The sequence below is a fragment of the Eulemur rufifrons genome, chromosome 8, assembly GCF_041146395.1.
Source record: "Eulemur rufifrons isolate Redbay chromosome 8, OSU_ERuf_1, whole genome shotgun sequence".
NCBI classification, from domain to species: domain Eukaryota; kingdom Metazoa; phylum Chordata; class Mammalia; order Primates; family Lemuridae; genus Eulemur; species Eulemur rufifrons.
The window spans coordinates 66719309-66739472 of record NC_090990.1 but is presented as its reverse complement, the minus strand read 5'-3'; the positions used below and the strand labels follow the sequence as shown (position 1 = coordinate 66739472).

General features: G+C 39.2%; 1 protein-coding gene across 1 annotated transcript in view; it reads left to right on the top strand.

Annotated features, from left to right (window-relative positions):
* The window catches only part of MCOLN2 (mucolipin TRP cation channel 2), a 53869-nt gene that overhangs the window by 7704 nt on the left and 26001 nt on the right, over positions 1 to 20164 (top strand). The window contains exons 2-4 of the mRNA XM_069478144.1: positions 7992 to 8151; positions 14206 to 14379; positions 16164 to 16317. Of these exons, the coding sequence (XP_069334245.1) occupies positions 7992 to 8151; positions 14206 to 14379; positions 16164 to 16317 (488 nt within the window). The remainder of the gene's footprint in view (positions 1 to 7991; positions 8152 to 14205; positions 14380 to 16163; positions 16318 to 20164) is intronic.

The following is a 20164-nucleotide window of genomic DNA, read 5'->3' as shown; positions in this document are numbered from 1 at the left end:
AACAACAACAAAAACATTCTGTTCTGGTGCCACTACACCAATACATGGTACCTAAACAGGTCTGGTAGGAAAAGTGGTACCCATCAAGATTATTATTTGTTTGTTGGAGCCAGGGGAGTAAGCTTCAATTTCTTCAAAGCTAAGGAGTTTGTAATATCAGCTGGAATACCAACAGCCACATTTAAGGTATGCTTGGAGCTCTGGAACACCAGTAAAGTAGTCCCAAATATATTTTCTTATAACTTGTCCCCATCAGTGAAAAGAACATCCACCCTCTCTGAACGTATATTCATTTATATATTGTATGCAAAACCATATGTATGTTATAAGATAAACATTTTAAGGGATTAGATAAGGATACTAAAGTGAGTTGCCAAATGCAGCAACTTCATAATATGACTTCATAGTATCATTGGCTAATATCTTAGGGTACTATATACTTAAAGCCATGCTCCTCATTTAGCAGTAGTAGATTTAACCAATATTTTAAATAGTTTTCTTAATAAATCCATTTTCCCCCCAACTTCCTAGATCAGATTTGCTTTTCATCTTTAACTCATGGCCAGGAAAATTTATTAGAGTGTTAGCTCTTCCATTTTCTTGATGTTAATTTCGGTTTACATTAGTTTTACAATGAATCTAATTTTTTGCAAGAATCTTTATATGCTTTGCCTATTTTGTGAGGTGTATTTTCACTAAAACTGGATAATCCACAGTGCTTAAATAGGTCTACATAAACCATAAATGGTGGGAATATACTGAAAGCCAGTGGGGGTGCCATCAGCCCCCAACTTTGGGGAACTTGCCCTGTTCCCCCAGGATTCCCCACGTACCTTAAGAGTATCTGATGCTCTTACCAAGGGAGGGCAGCTTAGGTGTGATGGATAATAATCTGTGTATTAAATTTTGGGAAATCTTAACTTCTCTCTTTTCTAGGTTGATGCATTTAGAAGCCCTAACCCTTTCTTCTCACATACCAGTGAATGGTCTTGCATACCCACTATGTCAAAGGACTCCACTTTGGAGACTACTGCAGTAGGGGAAAAAGACAAGTTCAGTCCTCTTGTCAAGTAGGGTAAGGATCATGCAGGCCAAAGGCAGTAGCACTCTGGGCTGTTGGTGTATTTGCTGACAAAGTACCATCACTGAAACTGGTGTGTGCATTTTTCTGGGGCAAAGATCAAGAGCCTTTGTCCTGTTCTCACAGGGATTTATGACCCCAATAAGGTTAAGAATCACTGGCAGCGTTGTTTTGTTTTTTTTCAAAACTTCAGGCTTCCGTAGACTCTTTTAGGCATTGGTTTGATAAGGCTGAAATTGCCCGTAGTCATATGATAGCCTCAAATTTAGCCAACATCACACAGTCCTGGTTATCTGGGAAAAGAGTAGGTTTTCTTAATTACTAACAGTAGCTTTGATGTGCTTCCCTCCTGTTTTCTCACCATAGTACCAGTCTCAGGCTCCTGTTCTGTGTCCTGTGTTCTTTTCCATTCTACTGTCTCTAGCTTTTGTTTAGCCCACTGATGGGTAACTTTTCATTCTATTCTAGATCTTGTTTTTATGCCTTCAAATACTATGCTGTTTTTCTTTGATATTTTGGTCTTACTGGTGCTGTTTATTAAGCTTGTAAAAGTCAAGATCATGCATTTCCTATAGTTTAGTGAAACAAATAATTCATAAGAGTCATGATTGCTCTTATTTATTTCATGCAATTTCAATTGCGTGACTGCCCTGCAATTGATGGGTTCATGTAATTTAGAAGATCTTCTTTGTTTTCTGTTCCTTAACTAGTTTTATGGTGCAGTCACTTTCACTTCCCCTGATTTGTGTTATCACAAGTTAGCAGCTCTCTGTGCTTTCTGAACAGCCGGTAAGCTTCATCATTTGTGATGGAAGTTGCAGTATTTCTCCTGTTTGCTGACCTAATTCTTGCTTATGAAGTTGTGATCGCAGCTTTCAAGTCTCCTGTACCAAACACCCAGCCCCCTGCTCAGCATCAGAAGGTGTTGACTAAGTGTGTGTCAAATGAAGGAGTTTTTTAGTCCTAAGATAGTGTCCTGTCTCTTTGTTTTTTGTTTTTTTTCTGTCTTTTCACTTTGCACCATTTTTTTCACCATTTTATTTTGTTATAGCAAAAAGGTGCCTAGTTTTGTGTGTGTTTGTGTGTGTGTGTGTGTGTGTTTGTGTGTGTCTGTTTGATACCCTTTATCCACCAGGGCAAACCTACAAACTGGGAAGAGGGGAACAAGAAAGAGAACTCAAAAAAGTAAAGTTTAGAAAGCTTATACATTTACCATTTTCCTCGAGATATCAGAATTTTTGAACCAATATATTATTAACTTTTCCTCACAAATTTAGATGTTCTTTTTAAACTTAAGTTAGACTTATTTAAAAAAACACTCCATCCTGTACATTTATTATTCATATCCTTTTTTTTTTTATATTTCTATCATTCTGTCATCAGTCAACCACATTTGACTAGTGCTATCCTATATTTCCCCAATTGGCTCATGTACTCTGGAAGGAAACATTTATCATGCTAGTTATTTTCCATTTTCCTCATCTTTAACATTGCTAAAAGTATTGCAACTGCTCTGTAAATAGCCATGAGAAACAATTCTGGAAAGATACAATAGTATAAATAATGTAACACAATGAGCAATCCTGATATTTATTATTTGCTTCTTTTGACCTTTTTCTTTTCTTTGCCTGGGACTTCTTTTTTTTTTTTTTTTTTTGAGACAGAGTCTCACCCTGTTGCCCGGGCTAGAGTGAGTGCCGTGGCATCAGCCTAGCTCACAGCAACCTCAAACTCCTGGGCTTAAGCGATCCTACTGCCTCAGCCTCCCGAGTAGCTGGGACTACAAGCATGTGCCACCATGCCCGGCTAATTTTTTCTATATATATTTTAGTTGGCCAGATAATTTCTATTTTTAGTAGAGACGGGGTCTCGCTCTTGCTCAGGCTGGTCTCGAACTCCTGACCTCGAGCGATCCACCCGCCTCGGCCTCCCAGAGTGCTAGGATTACAGGCGTGAGCCACCGCGCCCGGCCTGCCTGGGACTTCTTAATAAAGTTTCTTAGGGCAACATTAGCATCAGTTATCATTTCTTGAACACTTAGTGGCCATGTCACTAGTCAAAGGAACCAGTAGCCAGAAGAGTTATTTGAAGCCTCTTGAAGCACTTGGGCTGTATCAGGCACTCTTTCTCTTTCCAGCGTGCTAGATGCATACTTCAACTATAGCTTTTTAACACATTTTATCATACTTTTATCTATTCATATTGCTCCCTTCCCATGGACTAAGCTCTTGGAAGGCAGGAAAATGTCTCCAATGGAGCTTGATTCACAAGGTGTTCTCTAAGTATTTGCCTGAATGCCTTGTGTTATGCACGCTGTTTTGGAGAAAACAACGTCTTCTTCCTTCAGTTTAGTATTTCTCACACAGATGCTGTGTGTGTGTGTGTGTGTGTGTAGGTGTGTAGGTCAGTCGGTCCCATGATCTTATTCTCAGGGGTCTAAGAATTCAATGCATACCTTTTCATATGCTCTTTTCATTTTATTAAGTGAAAAGCTATTGTGAATCACCAGAAGGAATACTTTAGGAATACCGATCTGCTAAAGTGATGGTGGTTAACTCTAAATTCAGCATTGCTGAAACATGCCCAGAGGGCTTCTTATAGGCATGTTCTCAGAGGTCTGAGAGTTCATGTTTGAGGGTCTTGCTCTCAGGCATGGTTAAGATGCCATCTTCTTGGAAATGCCTACCTCAACATGTCCAGTCAGGTGCCCACATAGCACTTCCACTGTGTGTATGATACGGGCTTTCCCACAGCTCTCTGAACCCCTCTCCCCAGAGTCAGAACTCTGCTTCCATCATATGTTTTACACATATCTTACAAGCATTCACTGAGCTATTTGATAAGATGTATTGACAAGGCTGTCTTTCCTATTGGACACTGAGCACGTGAAGTCCAGGGAACCTTGTCAGCTTTGTGTTCTGAGCACCCAGCACAGGGCTTGCTCAGCACAGTAAGTGCTCATTAAGTTGGTCAGATCGAATTAAAAAACTCAGGACAAACACATTTTTAAAGTCTTCACTTTCTTTTGAAATGAGAGTCATTGTGGTAATTGATTTTTCATTTCTAAAAGTTTTTTTTGTTTTTTCAGAGTTTTTCATATAGATATTTTTACTATGTTGTTTTTTAAAGATGGTGTATACGTGAGGGGGAAAAACCCCTGACAAACTATATTTTTCCTCTGCTCTCACACCACAACAATTAACACAGAAGATCTCTGTGACCAAACGTAGGGATTTCTCCCCACCAACAAGCAATCAGTTCTGCAGTGGAGACCACCTGAGTGTCCTCTAATTCAGTTCTATTCTGACACTGTCTACCTGGAGATAGTGTCAGATCCCACAGGCTGAGGGCTCAGTCCCCAAGACTGTTCGCCCTCAGACACCAGTCACAAGTCCTGGCCTCTGGAACTTTTGCCTGACTGGTTCTCAAGACACTCTCCTTGGGTTCAATTAATTTACTAGAGAAGCTCACAAAACTCAGGGAGACACGTTTACCAGTTTGTTATAAAGGATATTACAAAGGATACAGATGAAGAGAGGCATAGGGTGAGGTATGGGGGAAGGGGCACGGAGCTTCCATGCCCTCCCTGGACCACCCTCCAGGAGATTCATGTGTTCAGCTATCTAGAAGCTCTCTGAACCCTGTCCTCAGGCATTTTATGGAAACTTCACAAGATAGGCATGATTGACAACCATGCAGAAATGTGATTAGACAAAAAGGGTATGATCTGATAGCCTTGCTGGAAACCCAGCAAGGCCTGTCTGTTCCGTTCTTTCTGGCCTACCTGTGCAGCATTCTTTCCTCCAGGGTATGGAGCAGGACTCAAAATTGAGGGGTCTTATGACCTACAATCAGACAAGGTAGTTGGGAGAATCCTTCATGGCCGTCTCCAAGGCAGAAAGACAGGGAAGAGTCCTGTCTTAGGGAGAAAAAGGAGCAGGTGAAAGAAGGGCAGAAGAAGGTCAGAGAGAGAAATTCTGTTTTCAGAGACCTTCTCCTGAAGCCTAAAGTGCCCCAATGTTGTAACAAGGGTTTATGGGAGTTATGAGCCAAGAACCATGGATGAAAGCTGCTATGTGTATACAGCATAATATAGATGGTGAGCATGGTTATTTTCTAACGTGTCTAGTTCTAACATACTTAGTCCTTTTTTTGTTGTCTGTTTCTAAGTCTGTTTCATGTTACTTGGTTTCCTCATGGGTTTAGCTATATTTAACTACCTGCTAGTCACTGTGATTTACAAGTTATTTGTTAGAGTGTCCTAAATCCTAGGATGAACCTCTGGAGAGGTCTGTGTGTGTTCTGGGATATGAAGGGCCATTCCAGTCTGGGACCCCCGTCCCCATGCAAGCTGACAGTTTGAAGTTCCCTGGTGCAGCCAGGTGTGAAGCTCAAAGGTTTGAGCCTCATTTGATAATGGCCTGGCTAATAGCCACTGTTTCTCAGGATGGGTCTATTTTTTAATTTCCTTTTCTTTGATTTGGAACCACTCTAGCCTTGTGTGTGGTCCTATAAGTTTGGGGACAGGCAGTTTCGATGCTGCTTATTTTCCTGAGAGGGTAGCCCTCTGGGGCACCCATCTAGATGTGAGGAGGGTCTCCTGTCAGCTCTTGGGTAGGCTTTGGCCCTTGAGTCCTGGCTCCCTTATCCCTCTTTTCTGAGGTTACAGAACCAAAGCCTAAATGTATGTGAAGGGCAATTGGCTCTTTCTTCTCTAGTTATCCCCAAAGATTGGCCCAGGAGAGCCTGTTCTCTTTTAACTTTTGAGTCTTTTAGAGGTACTTCCCATCCCCATCCCCCTCAAGAAGTATGTAGTGTATCCAGGATTTTCCCTTTCCTTCCCCTCCCTCCTTTTCCTTCTCTCCCTTCCTCCCTCCCTCCTTTATTCCTCCCTTCTCTCTTTCCTTTCTTTCTTCCTCCTTTCCTTCCTGTCTTGCAGGATAGTTCTTAATATAACCAAGCCCACTGCTCCTGGAAACAGATCTACAAATCAATTTGGAAATAGTAAATTATTAACAACTGAGTATAAGCTTTAAACTATTCATTGCATTTTGGGCTTTGTGTTAATCCATTTTGTGTTCCTGTAAAGGAACACCTGAGACTGGGTAATTTATCAAGAAAAGAGGTTATTTGGCTCTCAGGTCTACAGACTGTGCAAGCATGACGCCAGCATCTGCTTCTGGTGGGGGCTTCAGGGAGCTTCCAATCAAGGTGAAAGGTGAAGGAGGAGCAGGCATGTCTCATGGTGAGAGAGGGAGCACGAGAGAGCCTGTGCTCTCTAACAACGAATTCTTACGTGAACTAGTAAAGTGAGAACTCACTAATTACCACAGGGACGGCACCAAGCCATTCATGAGGGATCCTCCCCCATGACCTAAACACCTCCCACCAGGCCCCATCTCCAACATCAGGGATCAAATTTCAACATGAGATTTGGAGGGGACATATATCTAAACTATTTCAGACTTCCTTTAAATTTGTTATCAAGGTAGATAACATAGACCACAAGTCAGTCTAAAAATATGTCACTTAGATGTTTTCAGTAAAAAGATTCCTAAAAATGACCCCCAATTATAAAAACTTCCCAAGAAATTCAGTAACTTGAATGATTAGCTTAACTTAATAGAATTTACTCATTAAACTTACCATCAAGACACTTCCTAAAACAAGAAATCTAACTGAGACTGGCTTAATCCCCAAACGGTATTTATTGGCTCAGATTGAAAGTCTTGAAATAGATAGTTTCAGGAAAAACTAGATCCAGGAACTCAAATATTGTCATTAGGCATGTGTTATATAATATGTTACATTGTTATATATATTTTCATGTTATATTGATATATTATCTGCATACATATATTCTATGTTATATTCATTACTAGTAGAATTCAATTTTTAGTTTTGTTTTTAAGTTCTTTTAATTTTAAAGTATTAAGGGGGTACATATGTTTTTGTTACATGGATAGCTTTTATAATTCTTAAGTCAGGGCTATTAGTGTACCCATCACTCAACTAGTGTTCATTGTACCTGTTAGATGGGCAGTTTTTTAGTTTTTAAGATAAAGAATAAAGTAGAAGTACTAATATATGTTATACTCCCAGTGGATTGTTTTGCACACCCCACTTTGGGGACTACTCAGTGGAAAGGCTACATTTCTCCATACAGTTAAAATAACAGTCCTGGGACCACATCTTACTGGTTCTTTTTGGTCTAGCTTAAGTTGTGTGCCCATTCCTGAGTCTAGAGTCCTTGAAATAGTAAAAGCAAAATTTTATTAACATAAGTGGCAGATATCTGATTAGGTGTAGAGAGTTGCTCTTTGAACTTTTTAAAGCTATTTATATTCTGGAACCTTATAATCACTGATATTTTTTCCAAAAAAAGGGGACATAATCTTTCTCTCAGTCCAGAGTTACAGAACAAAGATTGTCTACTTCCATAACAATCTAATTTCATTAGTCTATACTAAATTTCTGTAATTTCATACTTGGAGTATCCTGAAAGTGTCCAATCTGGTTTTTGTTCACATATACACTTACATGCAACTCACACAGCTTACTTAGCACAACTTACACATACTCACACAAACACAAGCATATACACTTTCTTGAAATACTTCAGTTACAGATGAATGCCTTATGTTAAGATGCAGGAATGGATGAGTGTTGCCAGTAAATTCTGTTTTATAATCCTCAAGAATGGCCATTTTGAACAAGAAGGGTGGCTATGTGGAAAGGCAAGCGATAGAGGGTGCAGAATAATCTTCAGGTTTCTGAAGAGAAAAGGAATTCACTGGTTGGAGAGTTTTGTTTGTATGAATAGCTAAAGCATGTGAACGGAAGGTATTTTTCAGGAGCTTTCTGAGGAACAGGCTGTTCTGGGTATTTAAAAATTGATCTTCTGTGGCAGAAACTCAATGGCGCATCTTGATTCTGAGGTGAAAGAAGAATGTCTGAGGGAAGACCTGAAGTTTTACTTCATGAACCCTTGTGAAAAATACCGAGCCAGACACCAGATTCCATGGAAACTGGGTTTGCAGATTTTGAAGATAGTCATGGTCACCGCACAGGTAATTTATATTACCATCTCATTCAGTTTTTTCCTTATTCCAAGATAAAACTCTTTTACTGTATTCTGTTTTTGTTTTTTGTTTTTGTCTGTTGTTGTTGTTTGAGACAGAGTCTCACTGTGTTGCCTGGGCTAGAGTGCTGTGGCATCAGCCTAGCTCTCACAGCAACCTCAAAGTCCTGGGCTCAAGCAATCCTCCTGCCTCAGCCTCCCTAGGACTGTAGGCATGCGCAACCATGTCTGGCTAATTTTTCTATTTTTAGTAGAGACGGGGTCTCGCTCTTGCTCAGGCTGGTCTGGAACTCCTGAGCTCAAGAGTCTTCCTGCCTTGGCCTCCCAGAGTGCTAGGTTTACAGGCCTGAGCCACCGAACCCAGCCTGTTTTCGTGTATCTTGTACTTTTGTTCTGAAAAGTCCACACTCAAGTTCATAAAACTATAAAATTATGTTGACTCTAAAGGGCAGATGATAGGTTGAAGTTCAATTTAGAAGATGACCTTGTTTTACCAAGATATCATGAGGTCATCTCTCTATAGGCTTTGTAAATACTAGATAAATGTAGACCTGTATTGAGGGGGGTTTCTGTATCTGAGTGAGGCACATAGGCTGGCCAAGCCTGTAAATCCAAAGTAATTTGTGTTCTTGTAATCTCTCATCTTTATTCAAATACACTTTACTCAAATATACTTTTGAAATCACATTTTTTTTTTTTTGTCTTCAGACTTACAGAGTGCTAAGTTTTTCTTTTATCAGTCACAACATGCTCTGAGTACTAACCCCCCCAGGCACTATTGGGAGTGTATTAATACAAAACTCCCTTTGGACCTTTCGTTTAAGTTCATATTGTTGAGTACTCTCTCACTGGTATCAAAACAGTCATCAGAGTTGTCATCTAGTTTTTGGACTTGTGGTATTGAACCAGTTTTAAGGTAGGTAACCACATTCGAAACTTGTGCCCTTTTAAACTGATTTGGGACATTTGGCTCTTTTGGCAAATACTCATTCAGTTTTCAATGTAAAAGTTTGTAAAGATCTTATTTATGGAACATAAAAAAAAAACTTTTTAAAAAATACCTCCATATAGTTCTAGAAATGAGAGGAGGTTCCTGCCCAAACTGAAGTTGCTTCTTTGTTCTCTAAAGAGGGCTTCCGGTTGCATGATGTGCTGTATTTACCAGCTCATTAAGTTTTAGTGAAAGACTTCAAAAGAAACAACAAGGTTGAGATACAGGAACACTGTTAAATGTATATGCTTATTATTAGTTGTTTTCATTCTTGGATTTGAAGTTTTAGATTTGGCAACCAATGAAATAGGTGCATTGTTAGCATTACTTGGAAGGAGAAGAAATAATGTCCCCTTTTGTCATTTGGTTAATTTTAATTTGTTTCCCAATTTCTTCTCTTGCTAAACCAGCTTCCATTTCAACTTTTTGATTTACTAAGGTTACTAAAATTCTAACTTATCCAGGCATAAAATGTCATTGCAATCTTTGACTTATCTTCTTTATTCTGACACCTACTAAATCTTCTTGATTCTTCGTTCAAAACTACATCTATTTATGTTTTTCCATATTCACCATCTTCTCTCTAGCACAGACTCATAACTTTAGTTAAAAATATTTATTTTCTAAATATATTTCTGGGAACCTATAATTTACTTTTCATGTGGATATATCCTGTCTTCCCTAATAAAATTGGGAGGGATTAAACCATTGTTCCCCTGTAGGATCATTCTAATACATTTTTTATTTGGATGATAACTAATTAGAGCAAATTTCTTGAATACCTTCCTTCCACCAAATCCTACTTTCCCCTTCTCTTCTTTTTCTGTCTTTTAATGCTATATCTTCAAATCTAATGGGATGGGTGACCTTTTATCAAGGTAGATGGGAAAGAAACTTTTAACATTCTTACTCTGCATTCTGCAATAATTTATAAACTCAAAGGAGGTGTCTACATTTTTTTTGCTGGTTCTACTCCTCCCATATTCTTTGTACATAATTAGAGTGGTATCTTGTTTTTACCTGGTACAGAATATTTTCTGCTACAACGATTTCGTAATGAGGTCTTTTTTTTTTTTAAGACAGAGTCTCACTCCGTTGCCTGGGCTAGAGTGCCATGGCATCAGCCTAGCTCACAGCAACCTCAAACTCTTGGTCTCAAGCAATCCTCCTGCCTCAGCCTCCCGAGTAGCTGGGACCACAGGCATGCGCCACCATGCCTGGCTAATTTTTTCTGTATATATTTTTAGTTGTTCATATAATTTCTTTCTTTTTTTTAGTAGAGATGGGGTCTTGCTCTGCTCAGGCTGGTCTCAAACTCCTGAGCTCAAACAATCCTCCCGCCTCGGCCTACCAGAGTGCTAGCATTACAGGCGTGAGCCACCGCACCTGGCCCATAGTGAGGTCTTGAATTCACAATCTTTGCCAGACTACACTTTATGAGTAATTATTTTTCTGTTTTGTATCATATTCTCAGAAAATCTTAAGATCTAATTAGTGAGACTAGGATACATTTTTGTTGTCAATTCCTTTTAAAAAATAAAGTCATTTGGCTAATACCATCATCCCTTACTCTTGTTCTGCAGAGAGTGTTTGGTTCTATCATAGCAAGAAAGGGACTTCCTACCCAAAGTTTGTCTTCTTTAAGAGATGCTTTGAAAATCCCAACAATTCTCTGATGCTGGGCCATACACGTGGATCTTGGCTTTTCTACAGACAACTGAATAGAGGAAATTTCTTGCTCCTGATGCCAGATAGGGGTGGTTCCAAGCAGAGATTACAACTCCACGTCCTCCCATTCCCAAAGTTGATGAGCTTTGAGTTTAAATAAGGTGGTTTCAAATATCAGCAGATTGTGTGCCACTTTCTTGGTAAATTTGTACGTTCCCTATTCAAATTTTTTTTGTGTTTCTTTAGCTTCACTATGAGTGTAGGAGGAACGGGTCTAATATCCCTGCTTCTAGAGTTAAGTTGGCAGCACTTCAGTTTAACACATTAACTGATAAATGAGTTGTATTTAACTCATGCTAGTTTTGAGCCTGGGGCCTTGTGATGCACGTGTAACTCATACGTCTCTACCCTGGGAGCCACGTAAACTATTTCTCAAGTTGCATATAACTCATGCACAGAAAACAATAAAAAATAACACATTTTTCATTAAATAAGAAGGATTGTTTTGTTTTGAAGTTTTTATTCTATTTTCGTAATAAAACACTGTGGCCCCAAGGGAAAAAATTTTTTTTCTAGTGTGGCAGTCAGTATGTTAAGAGGTAGTGTGGTCAAGTGGTTGAGAGAACAAATAGGTTCTAGAGTTAAACATACCTGGGTTCAGATCCTTGTTCCAACACTTTCTAGTTGTTCCAACTTGGATAAATTGTTTGACTTTAGGTTGCATATGTATAAAGTGGGATTACATTCACCAGCTGACTCAGTATTTGACGTTGACATTGTGATGGGCACTATTTCATTTCCTGAACATGTAATAGTAGGAAAAAAAGAAAAAAAAAAAATCCCTGTCCTTGTGGAGCCCACTGTAATAGCTCCTTCATAGGGTGTTGGGGAATTAAATGAAAAATAATAATTATAAATTTTTAGCAAAGTGCCCAGTACTCAGTAGATAAGATTTGTTATTCAATACCATGCAGTTTTTGTTTTGTTTTTTTTTTTTTTTTTTTTTTTTTGAGACAGAGTCTCGCTCTTTTGCCCTGGCTAGAGTGCCATGGCGTCAGCCTAGCTCACAGCAACCTCAACTCCTGGGCTCAAGCAATCCTCCTGCCTCAGCCTCCCAAGTAGCTGGGACTACAGGCATGCGCCATCATGCCCGGCTAATTTTTTCTATATATTTTTAGTTGTTCAGATAATTTCTTTCTATTTTTTAGTAGAGACGGGGTCTCGCTCTTGCTCAGGCTGGTCTCGAACTCCTGACCTTGAGCGATCCACCCGCCTTGGCCTCCCAGAGTGCTAGGATTATAGGCGTGAGCCACTGCGCCCGGCCTACCATGCAGTTTTGATCTTGCCCACATTGTATCAAAGCTTAGCACAGAGTAAGCACTCAGCAACCTTTGGTTGAAGAACTTAATTCATGTGTGTATGTACCAGTTTTTTTGTTTTTTTTTTTATGTGTGTCAGTATGTTTAATAAAACCTTGAAACTGTCGTGGGTGTTTGTTCCCTGGTTTATTTTTTTAGCTTTTAAAGAGCAACATGACCTTTTCTGGCTTCTCCTACAAGCACGATTGACAGACATCACATGCTTAGAAGAGCCTGTAACCTTCTGTTGTTTCATTTTCAGCACAGGTTGGATGATGTGAGACTTCTTATCTGATGTTTTCCTTAGAATATCTGGGTTTTAGCAGTTGCTTAATCCTTTGACTTGGTATTTGAGGAATGCAACACGATGGGAGTCAAATGCTAGGGTGGTATCTATGTAGATTCTCAAACTGTAGTTGCCTCTCATAATTCTAAAAGCTAGCACTTAGATTGTTTTTTATAAGAAGGGTCCCAGAGACAACTTTTTCAGCAGAAGAAAATTATTTGTGTAGCATTATAAGGATGATTTTGGAGTTAGGCCTGGCTTTCATTTTAGTTGTGTGACTTGGGAAATTTAGTGGGGCTAAAGTTCAGTTTCCACGTATGTAAAATGGGGATAACAGTCGTAACATGTACTTAGGGTGGTTGTGGGGTAAATGAGATAATGTGTGTAAAGCAGTTAGTATAGTGCTTGGCATATAATTGCTGAAAAATGGTGGCTGTTATTTTTAATTATTTAGTCTTTAAAAAAATTCAGACAAAATGTAAAAGCTAAAAAATATAAACCACTTAAAAAAAAAACCCTTATGCCAGTTTGGATATGCAAATTAACAGTTTTATCATAATTGACATTTTGTATATTATTGTTTCAAGATATCATATTGAACCTTGGAATGACAACAAATGACAGTACTGTCTAGGTCATGTAGTTAAACTTGCTAATTTCACACATGAAGAAACAGTCCCAAAAATGCTTTGGTGACTTAGCTGAGTGAGGACTTGGGCAAACTTTCCAGAGTCTCATTGCTTTATAAGGCAGCTGAGGAGATGACTTGGGGAGTTGGGGACATGTGTGTGAGGTTTACAGGGCTTTGACTTCACTACTACCACTGCCTGTGTGTACGTGTGAGAGAGACAAGAGAGAGAAGAGGAGGATGAGAGTGTGCGGCATGAGAAAGTGGATGTGTGGAGAGAAGGAGAGAGGGAGAGTGAGTGTGTATCTGTAGTTTCCTATATTTTTTGTGAACTTTTGGTGCTGACCAGTTTCCCCATTTATTGAGTTCCAAGAAGAAAACTTTCACTCCTGGTGAAGGGAGCCCTTGGGTACCTACCCTTGTGCCAGAATACAGTGTAAGGGAGAATAAGTAGATGTTTTGTCAGGAACGGATGGGTGCTTGGTGACAACGAATGAGCTTGACATCTTATAGGTAAAGCAAGCCCTGTTATTCTTTCAAGTGCTTTGATACTGTAGATCTTGGTGGGAGAAATAGGTGTAAATCTTATATAAGAATTCTTGCAGAGCTGGATTAATTGAATTCTTTAGAGAATTATTACCTCTTAGCTGGAGTAAGTATTTATGGAGGCCACTTTTCAAAAGCATTTTTAAAAGCCACATGCAAAACATAGTATGATTTTAAAAACATATGTATAATTTCTAAGTATTAAATCAATAAAACATGAGTTACTGCTTCATATACTAAGTAATCAATTTTGAAAACAATTTGAAATCCAAGTATAAGAAAAATGGATTCAGATTTAACTGACTTGGATTCTTTCTTTCTTAATTAAAGGCCTGTGGGACTCTTAGTTATTGGAAATCTCTTTTAGTTTTATACTACTTTGAATTGCTGATGTAGCTTAATGAGACTATTCATTGGGACTTGTATTTTGATATGGATGCTATTAATATAAACCAAAAAATTTATCTTTTCTTCTAGTTTATAGGTGAGGGTTGATGATAATAAGTCATTTGCCTCCCCTGGTAAATGGTAAAGTTTATGTATTCCTGTTTGATTTTCTTTTCTAGCTTGTTCGTTTTGGTTTAAGTAACCAGCTGGTGGTTGCTTTCAAAGAAGATAACACAGTTGCTTTTAAGCACTTGTTTTTAAAAGGATATTCTGGTATAGATGAAGATGACTACAGCTGCAGTGTATATACTCAAGAGGACACCTATGAGAGCATCTTTTTTGCTATTAATCAGGCAAGTGTTCTGTTGTTATAAATGACCCTTACTTTAAGAACATATTGATACTTGGCCTTATCTTAGGAAACAAACAAAAATTATACATATATTAAAATATCCTAATGTAAATTTTGCATAATCTGCCCAAAATATGTTTATTGCTATTTCCAAAGCTACATTTCCACACAGTAGAGTTTGCCTATTTTGAATTTTTCTTTAAGATTTATCTTATTTATTTATCCCTTTATACCCCTACTTTTGGGAGGTTACCCAAATAGCCAAGAGTAGATTTGTCATCTTAGGAAATTTGATGAAGATTTGATACCAAATCTAAGATTCTATGGTCTCAATTTTGATGCCTTAGCATTAATAACCCTAGCTGAATCTTAAGAATATGGAATATGATATACTTATGTCTAAATAGGTATGAAAGAACGGATTGAATTTAGGGGAGAGAAACTGTTTTTGTTCTTTTTCTTTCATTCAATAAATATTCAAGTACCTAGTATGTAGCAGGTGCTATTCTAGACATTGGGGATATAGAGGTGAATAAAACAGATAAAAACCCTGCCCTTACAGAGCTTAATTCTAGAGGAGAGAGATAAACAAATAGAAAGAAGTAAAATGTATCAAATGCTGGCTCCCTGAAAACACCACCCAAAAAAACATGTTGGTGAGCAAAGCTGAGCTTATTGCTTACAGTGATAAGGGAGATGCTATCTTGATCAGTCTCAGTAGCACGTTGGGTAGGGAGGGAGTTCCTCAATGTGGGGGGAACTTGAGTAGAATTAGGTAAGAATCAGGATATAATAGTTTAGGATTGGTTGACACCAAGGTGAGGGTGGCAGGGCAGCTTCAAAAAGTCTTGGAGTTGTTATCAGACTAAACCTTCAAATTGGTGTCTTTAAATGAGTTTAAATAAGTTTTTTGAATGTTCCTGAAATAAACAGTACAGTTATTTGCAACTTTTATGTTCCAGGGCAAAAGTTTCCTGGGATAGTAAAGCCATATTAATGAAGATGAGGGCCAGTAAAGCCTTGTTAGTGCAGATAGCCAGACAGTAAAGTGGTGTTAATGTCAGCTAATGTAAGGTAATGTAAGTTAATGTTAGTTGTGTTGATGCAAGCTTGGGGTGTGCATGGCTTGGGTCCTTAGTGGCATGTCCCAAAGGGGTAACTGCTAAGGAATAAAGTAGGGAAGGAGATGAGGAGTGCCTGGGCGTGGTGATAGATGTTTGCGATTTTATTTTTTATTTTGAATTGACAAATAGTGATTGTATATATTATACATTTATGGGGTACAATGTACAGCTTTGATATATGTTTGCAATTTCCATTGGTAAGGGAAGGCCCCATTGAGGTGGTGCTATTGAGTGGAGACCCGAAGGAGTGAACCAAGCAGGTGGATACCTGGGGTTCCAGGCAAAGGGAGCACCAAAGGCCAGAGGCTGAAGTACGCCTGGCCAGCTCCAGGAACTGCCTGGAGGCCAGCGTGGCTTTGTGGGGTAGAGCCAAGGGACGGCAATAGGGATGAGGTCATAGAGATAAGGCAGAACCCTGGCTCTGGCTCTCAGTGAGATGCAGCCCTCTGTAAGCATGTTTACTTTAGTTGTGAGTTCTGTGAGGCAGTGTGTTCCTGCACAACCTGAGAAAAGTTCTTTATGATAACTTCAGTGGGGAAGTTCTATTGAGGGGCATGATGTAAACAATAAAAAGCTATTATAAAAGTGCATTCCATATGCAATAACTTCTGATCAAACTTCTAAAAGTTCGTATGTGTTTTTATTTAACTATTTTTAATAGTATCGTCGTCTAAAGGACATTACCCTGGGGACCCTTGGTTATGGAGAAAATGAAGACCATAGAATTGGCTTAAAAGTCTGTAAGCAGCATTACAAGAAAGGGACCACGTTTCCTTCTAATGAGACATTGAGTGTTGACAGCGACATTGAGATAGGTAATGCAACGATAATTTCATTACATGTCTTTATCATCATCTGTGTTAAGAGTGAAAATGCCCTCATGTGCTGGCAACCCAAATGGAACAACTTTGCTTTTGTGAGAGCTAACTTTTACTATTATAGAGACTGTCACTTTAACATTTGCCTGCAGAAGGCTTTGGCTCAAGAAACTACCGTGGCTTTGGTGATGGGACAGGGACAGCATTTGTGAATCTTTTTAGTGCAATTCAAAATTGTTGGTTTTGGGATAATGCACAGGTATTTCCTTTTATTTGGGTTTTGTCTCTCCATGAGAGACCAATTAGGCTTTTTGAAAACATGGTCAGTATATATTAAATGAAATGATATATGTAAAAATGCTTTGTACATTTGTTCTTATTATTTGTATGTAGATGCTTTTCAAAGGTATATTGTGATGAATAACTCATTTTCTCTTTTAGGAGATTGGCAAAAAGTTAATAGCTAATCACGGAGAATTGTGCCATTTTGTTAAGAATTTAAAAGCACACCATATATAAATGCAAAGTGTTTGACTTAAGACTTTGGGGGTTTTGTTATTCACTCAACAAACCTCTGGTATATAGCCACCAGGTCAGGGCACTCAGTTTTATGTACTGGGGTTGCAAAGATTAATCAGTTATGGCTCCTCAAGTACCTAACATTTCAGAGTAGAGGTCCTAATAGCAGTTTAAATTTGAAATGGTTTTATTAAAATGAGAGCATCACGTTTTACCATATTTTACCATATTTCCTATAATCTGGTCTTAAGGTACCTTGGTGACACAACAGGAGAACACCTCTATAAGACAGAGGTTTTAATTCTGTTTCTACAGGCTGTCTGTTCAGAATCTCTTTCTGAGTGTATGTGTTGTGTGCTCTGGACGCTGAAAGAAGGCAGCCCGTCAGCCAGCACCATCAGGGCCCTTGTAGAGTCTGGCTCCCAGGCTGCTTTCAGAGACCATTTAGAGGACGGTTGCTTGGTTTTGTACCCAGCAACACTGAAATGTGGTTTGTCTTATTGCCCTGGAGGCTTCTGCTAAGCTGAGATCTGTTTGGCAGTCCACACACAGAGGCTAATCATGCTTTACTCTTAATCTTTTACCTCAGTTGTCTTCCTCCCAGGGGGTGATTTCCTGTAGCTGTGATAGGAGGACTTGATAGGTGGGGCTGAAAGCTTGTCCCATCACCCTGTGTTTCAAGGAAGCCATCTGTCACTTGCCCTTTTAAAAACGTGCAACTCAAACTGTATGTACCATATGGCTGTTTCCCAGTGATTCATATGCTGTTTTTCTCAATTGATTTTTCTTGGAAAAATTGATTAAAGAAATGTGGCCAAGTCAGTATCAGTAGTAGACTGGACACACAGTGCTGAAAAGCAGGATTTATTCCCTGACCATTGGACACCGGTGCCCTGGTTCATTTCCTTTCAATCAGAATATGGACAGAGGTTGATTATTAATTTGACCTTATTTTAAGAGAGATTGCTTAAGCAGGTTAATTATATTCTTTGACTTATTACATATGACTTGTCAAAGAGAACCTTTTGATGTATCTATTCAAAATGTGTAAAGAAAATTTTTAAAATACTTGATACCGGATTTTAGCCCCACTTTTCTTGAATACATTGGAGGAAGCCTATAAATGATATCTATAGGAACTGAGTTTGACTTCATTAATTTGGCATTACAATTTAAGTAGGTGAACTGGCAGAAGCTGTTCTAGATTAACTACCCATGAATTTTGCGTTATCTTTACTACTAAGAGAATCATCTGTTCATTGTGCTGAATGCAAAGATCTGCCTCTATGCCCAGCTTTCCTTGTGGGTTTATATTTAGTTGCACAACTGATTGTGTAGATCAAGGCCAGCATTTCCCTTAATTCGTGCTAGTGGTCATATCCCTCCTGGTTCTGCCTCTAGAACAGTAGCTTTCCAGGTCAGCCTCTATTGGGGTGACTGTTATGAATCCTGTTTAAGAAAAAATTTTTTTATAATATTTGGGTGGCTATTTTTCTCATATAGCGTTTCATTTTCTGTAATACAATTTTTTAGTTTCTCATGTTCTTCTCTCCACATGTTCTTAGCATGAGACATTCTGACCATTTCATCATTTTTCTTGCTGTCTTAAGACCATGTCTAATCCACCCTCCAAGGGGGTTGTTATTTCATTAGCTGAAGTATTCTGCTCTGTAAGCAAGATTCATTTGAGTGATGAGGCTGTTACTGTAGATATCAGTTTGTTCTCCTTTAAGTTTGATGTTTTACTTAGGACTTTTGCCATCCTTTTACAGAAATCTCAGTTTTTGCTGCCACCAGGCACTGGGCAGCCTCAGTAGCAATGACTATAGTGTCATAAGGTCAGCTGGATATCAGAGAGTTCTGAATGTGCATTTAAATAAAGTGTAACTCTATAATTATGAACAAAGTAATACAAAATTTGAACAACAGAACAGATTTTTATAAGGAGAATTTTACAGATAGTGTAAAATTAACTGATAAAATTCTGTCATATTTCTCAGAATCTAAGAGGCCATCAATTTTTTTCTAAAGACTCATCTGCTTTAGAGATGTTTAAAAGTGAAAAGAGTTCCATCCTGGAGTGAATGAAGTACAGGAGAAAAAGACCTAGGACAGTGTCCGGCACATAGATCTTGAACATGTTACTTCGTTCAGAATATAGCTGTTTACTCAGATCAGTTTAATTTAATTTTTCTTTCTATTTCACCTTACAATAGGAATGTTAGGAGGACTTTAAATATCACCAGTTTGGCCTTCACTTTGTAGTTGAAGAAACGAATGCTTGGTCAAGGTAGGCAGCTACGCCAAGTTCACGTAACGAGTTAGTGATAGTAGGAAGGTCTTTGCTCTCAAAGACCAGCAGCATGGGCATTACCTGGGAGCTTGGGAGAAACGCAGAATCTCAGGCCTCACCCTAGAGCTACTAAAGCCAAATGTGCATCTTAACAAGATCCCAAAGTGATTCATGCACATTCAATTTTTGAAGCACTGCCTCAGTGCTCTCCAACCAAAGATCCTTCACTTCACATAGACATCTTTTTTTTTTTTTTTTTTACTGGCTTCATCACATTTTCCACTATCCATCGTCACCTCCTGCCTTCAGTGCCTTCAGTATCCAGCTTAGGTATACCCTTTTCCATCAATATCCCTCCCTCACAAAAGCTGCCAGGGCGCTTGCCACTCCTTTCTTACCTGGACCCTCTCAAGGGCCATTGGTCCCAGCCTCTTCCATCCCTGTGCCCCAGCAGCTGATGCTTGCAGGACAAGCGTGCCAGAGTACAACACCCTCATCTTCTTGCCACCGTATCTTCAGTGCTCCTTGCATAGCTTCTCTCCACTTCTTTCACCCTGTGTTACACAGGAGTGCAGAGGCGAGGCCACAGTTAAAAGCCTCACCTGAGCAGCAGGGCCCACACCCACCCCTTTCAGCCTCTTAGAAGTCATTCATGCCCTTTCTCTCTGGTACCCAAATTTACACCTCTAACCTAAATTTCTCCCCTGAGCTCCACACTCCTCATATCTTCAACTGGCTACTTGACAACTCCATCGTGTCACCTAATAGAGATTTCAAACCTGCTGTGTCCCAAACAGATCATTTCAAACCTCCCCCATCTCTCTACCTACCCCTGGCTCAACCACAGTCAAAGCCACTATGTGCTTAGACGGTCTCCCTGCTTCTGGGCTTGCCTCCACATCCCCTGCCCTGCCCTGGCCTACCCTGCAGCAACCAGAGTGGTAAATCGGGCCATATCATTTCCTGGCTTAAAAACCATTGGTGGCTTCTCATTCCATTTAGAATAAAATCCACAAGACCCTATAGGAGCTG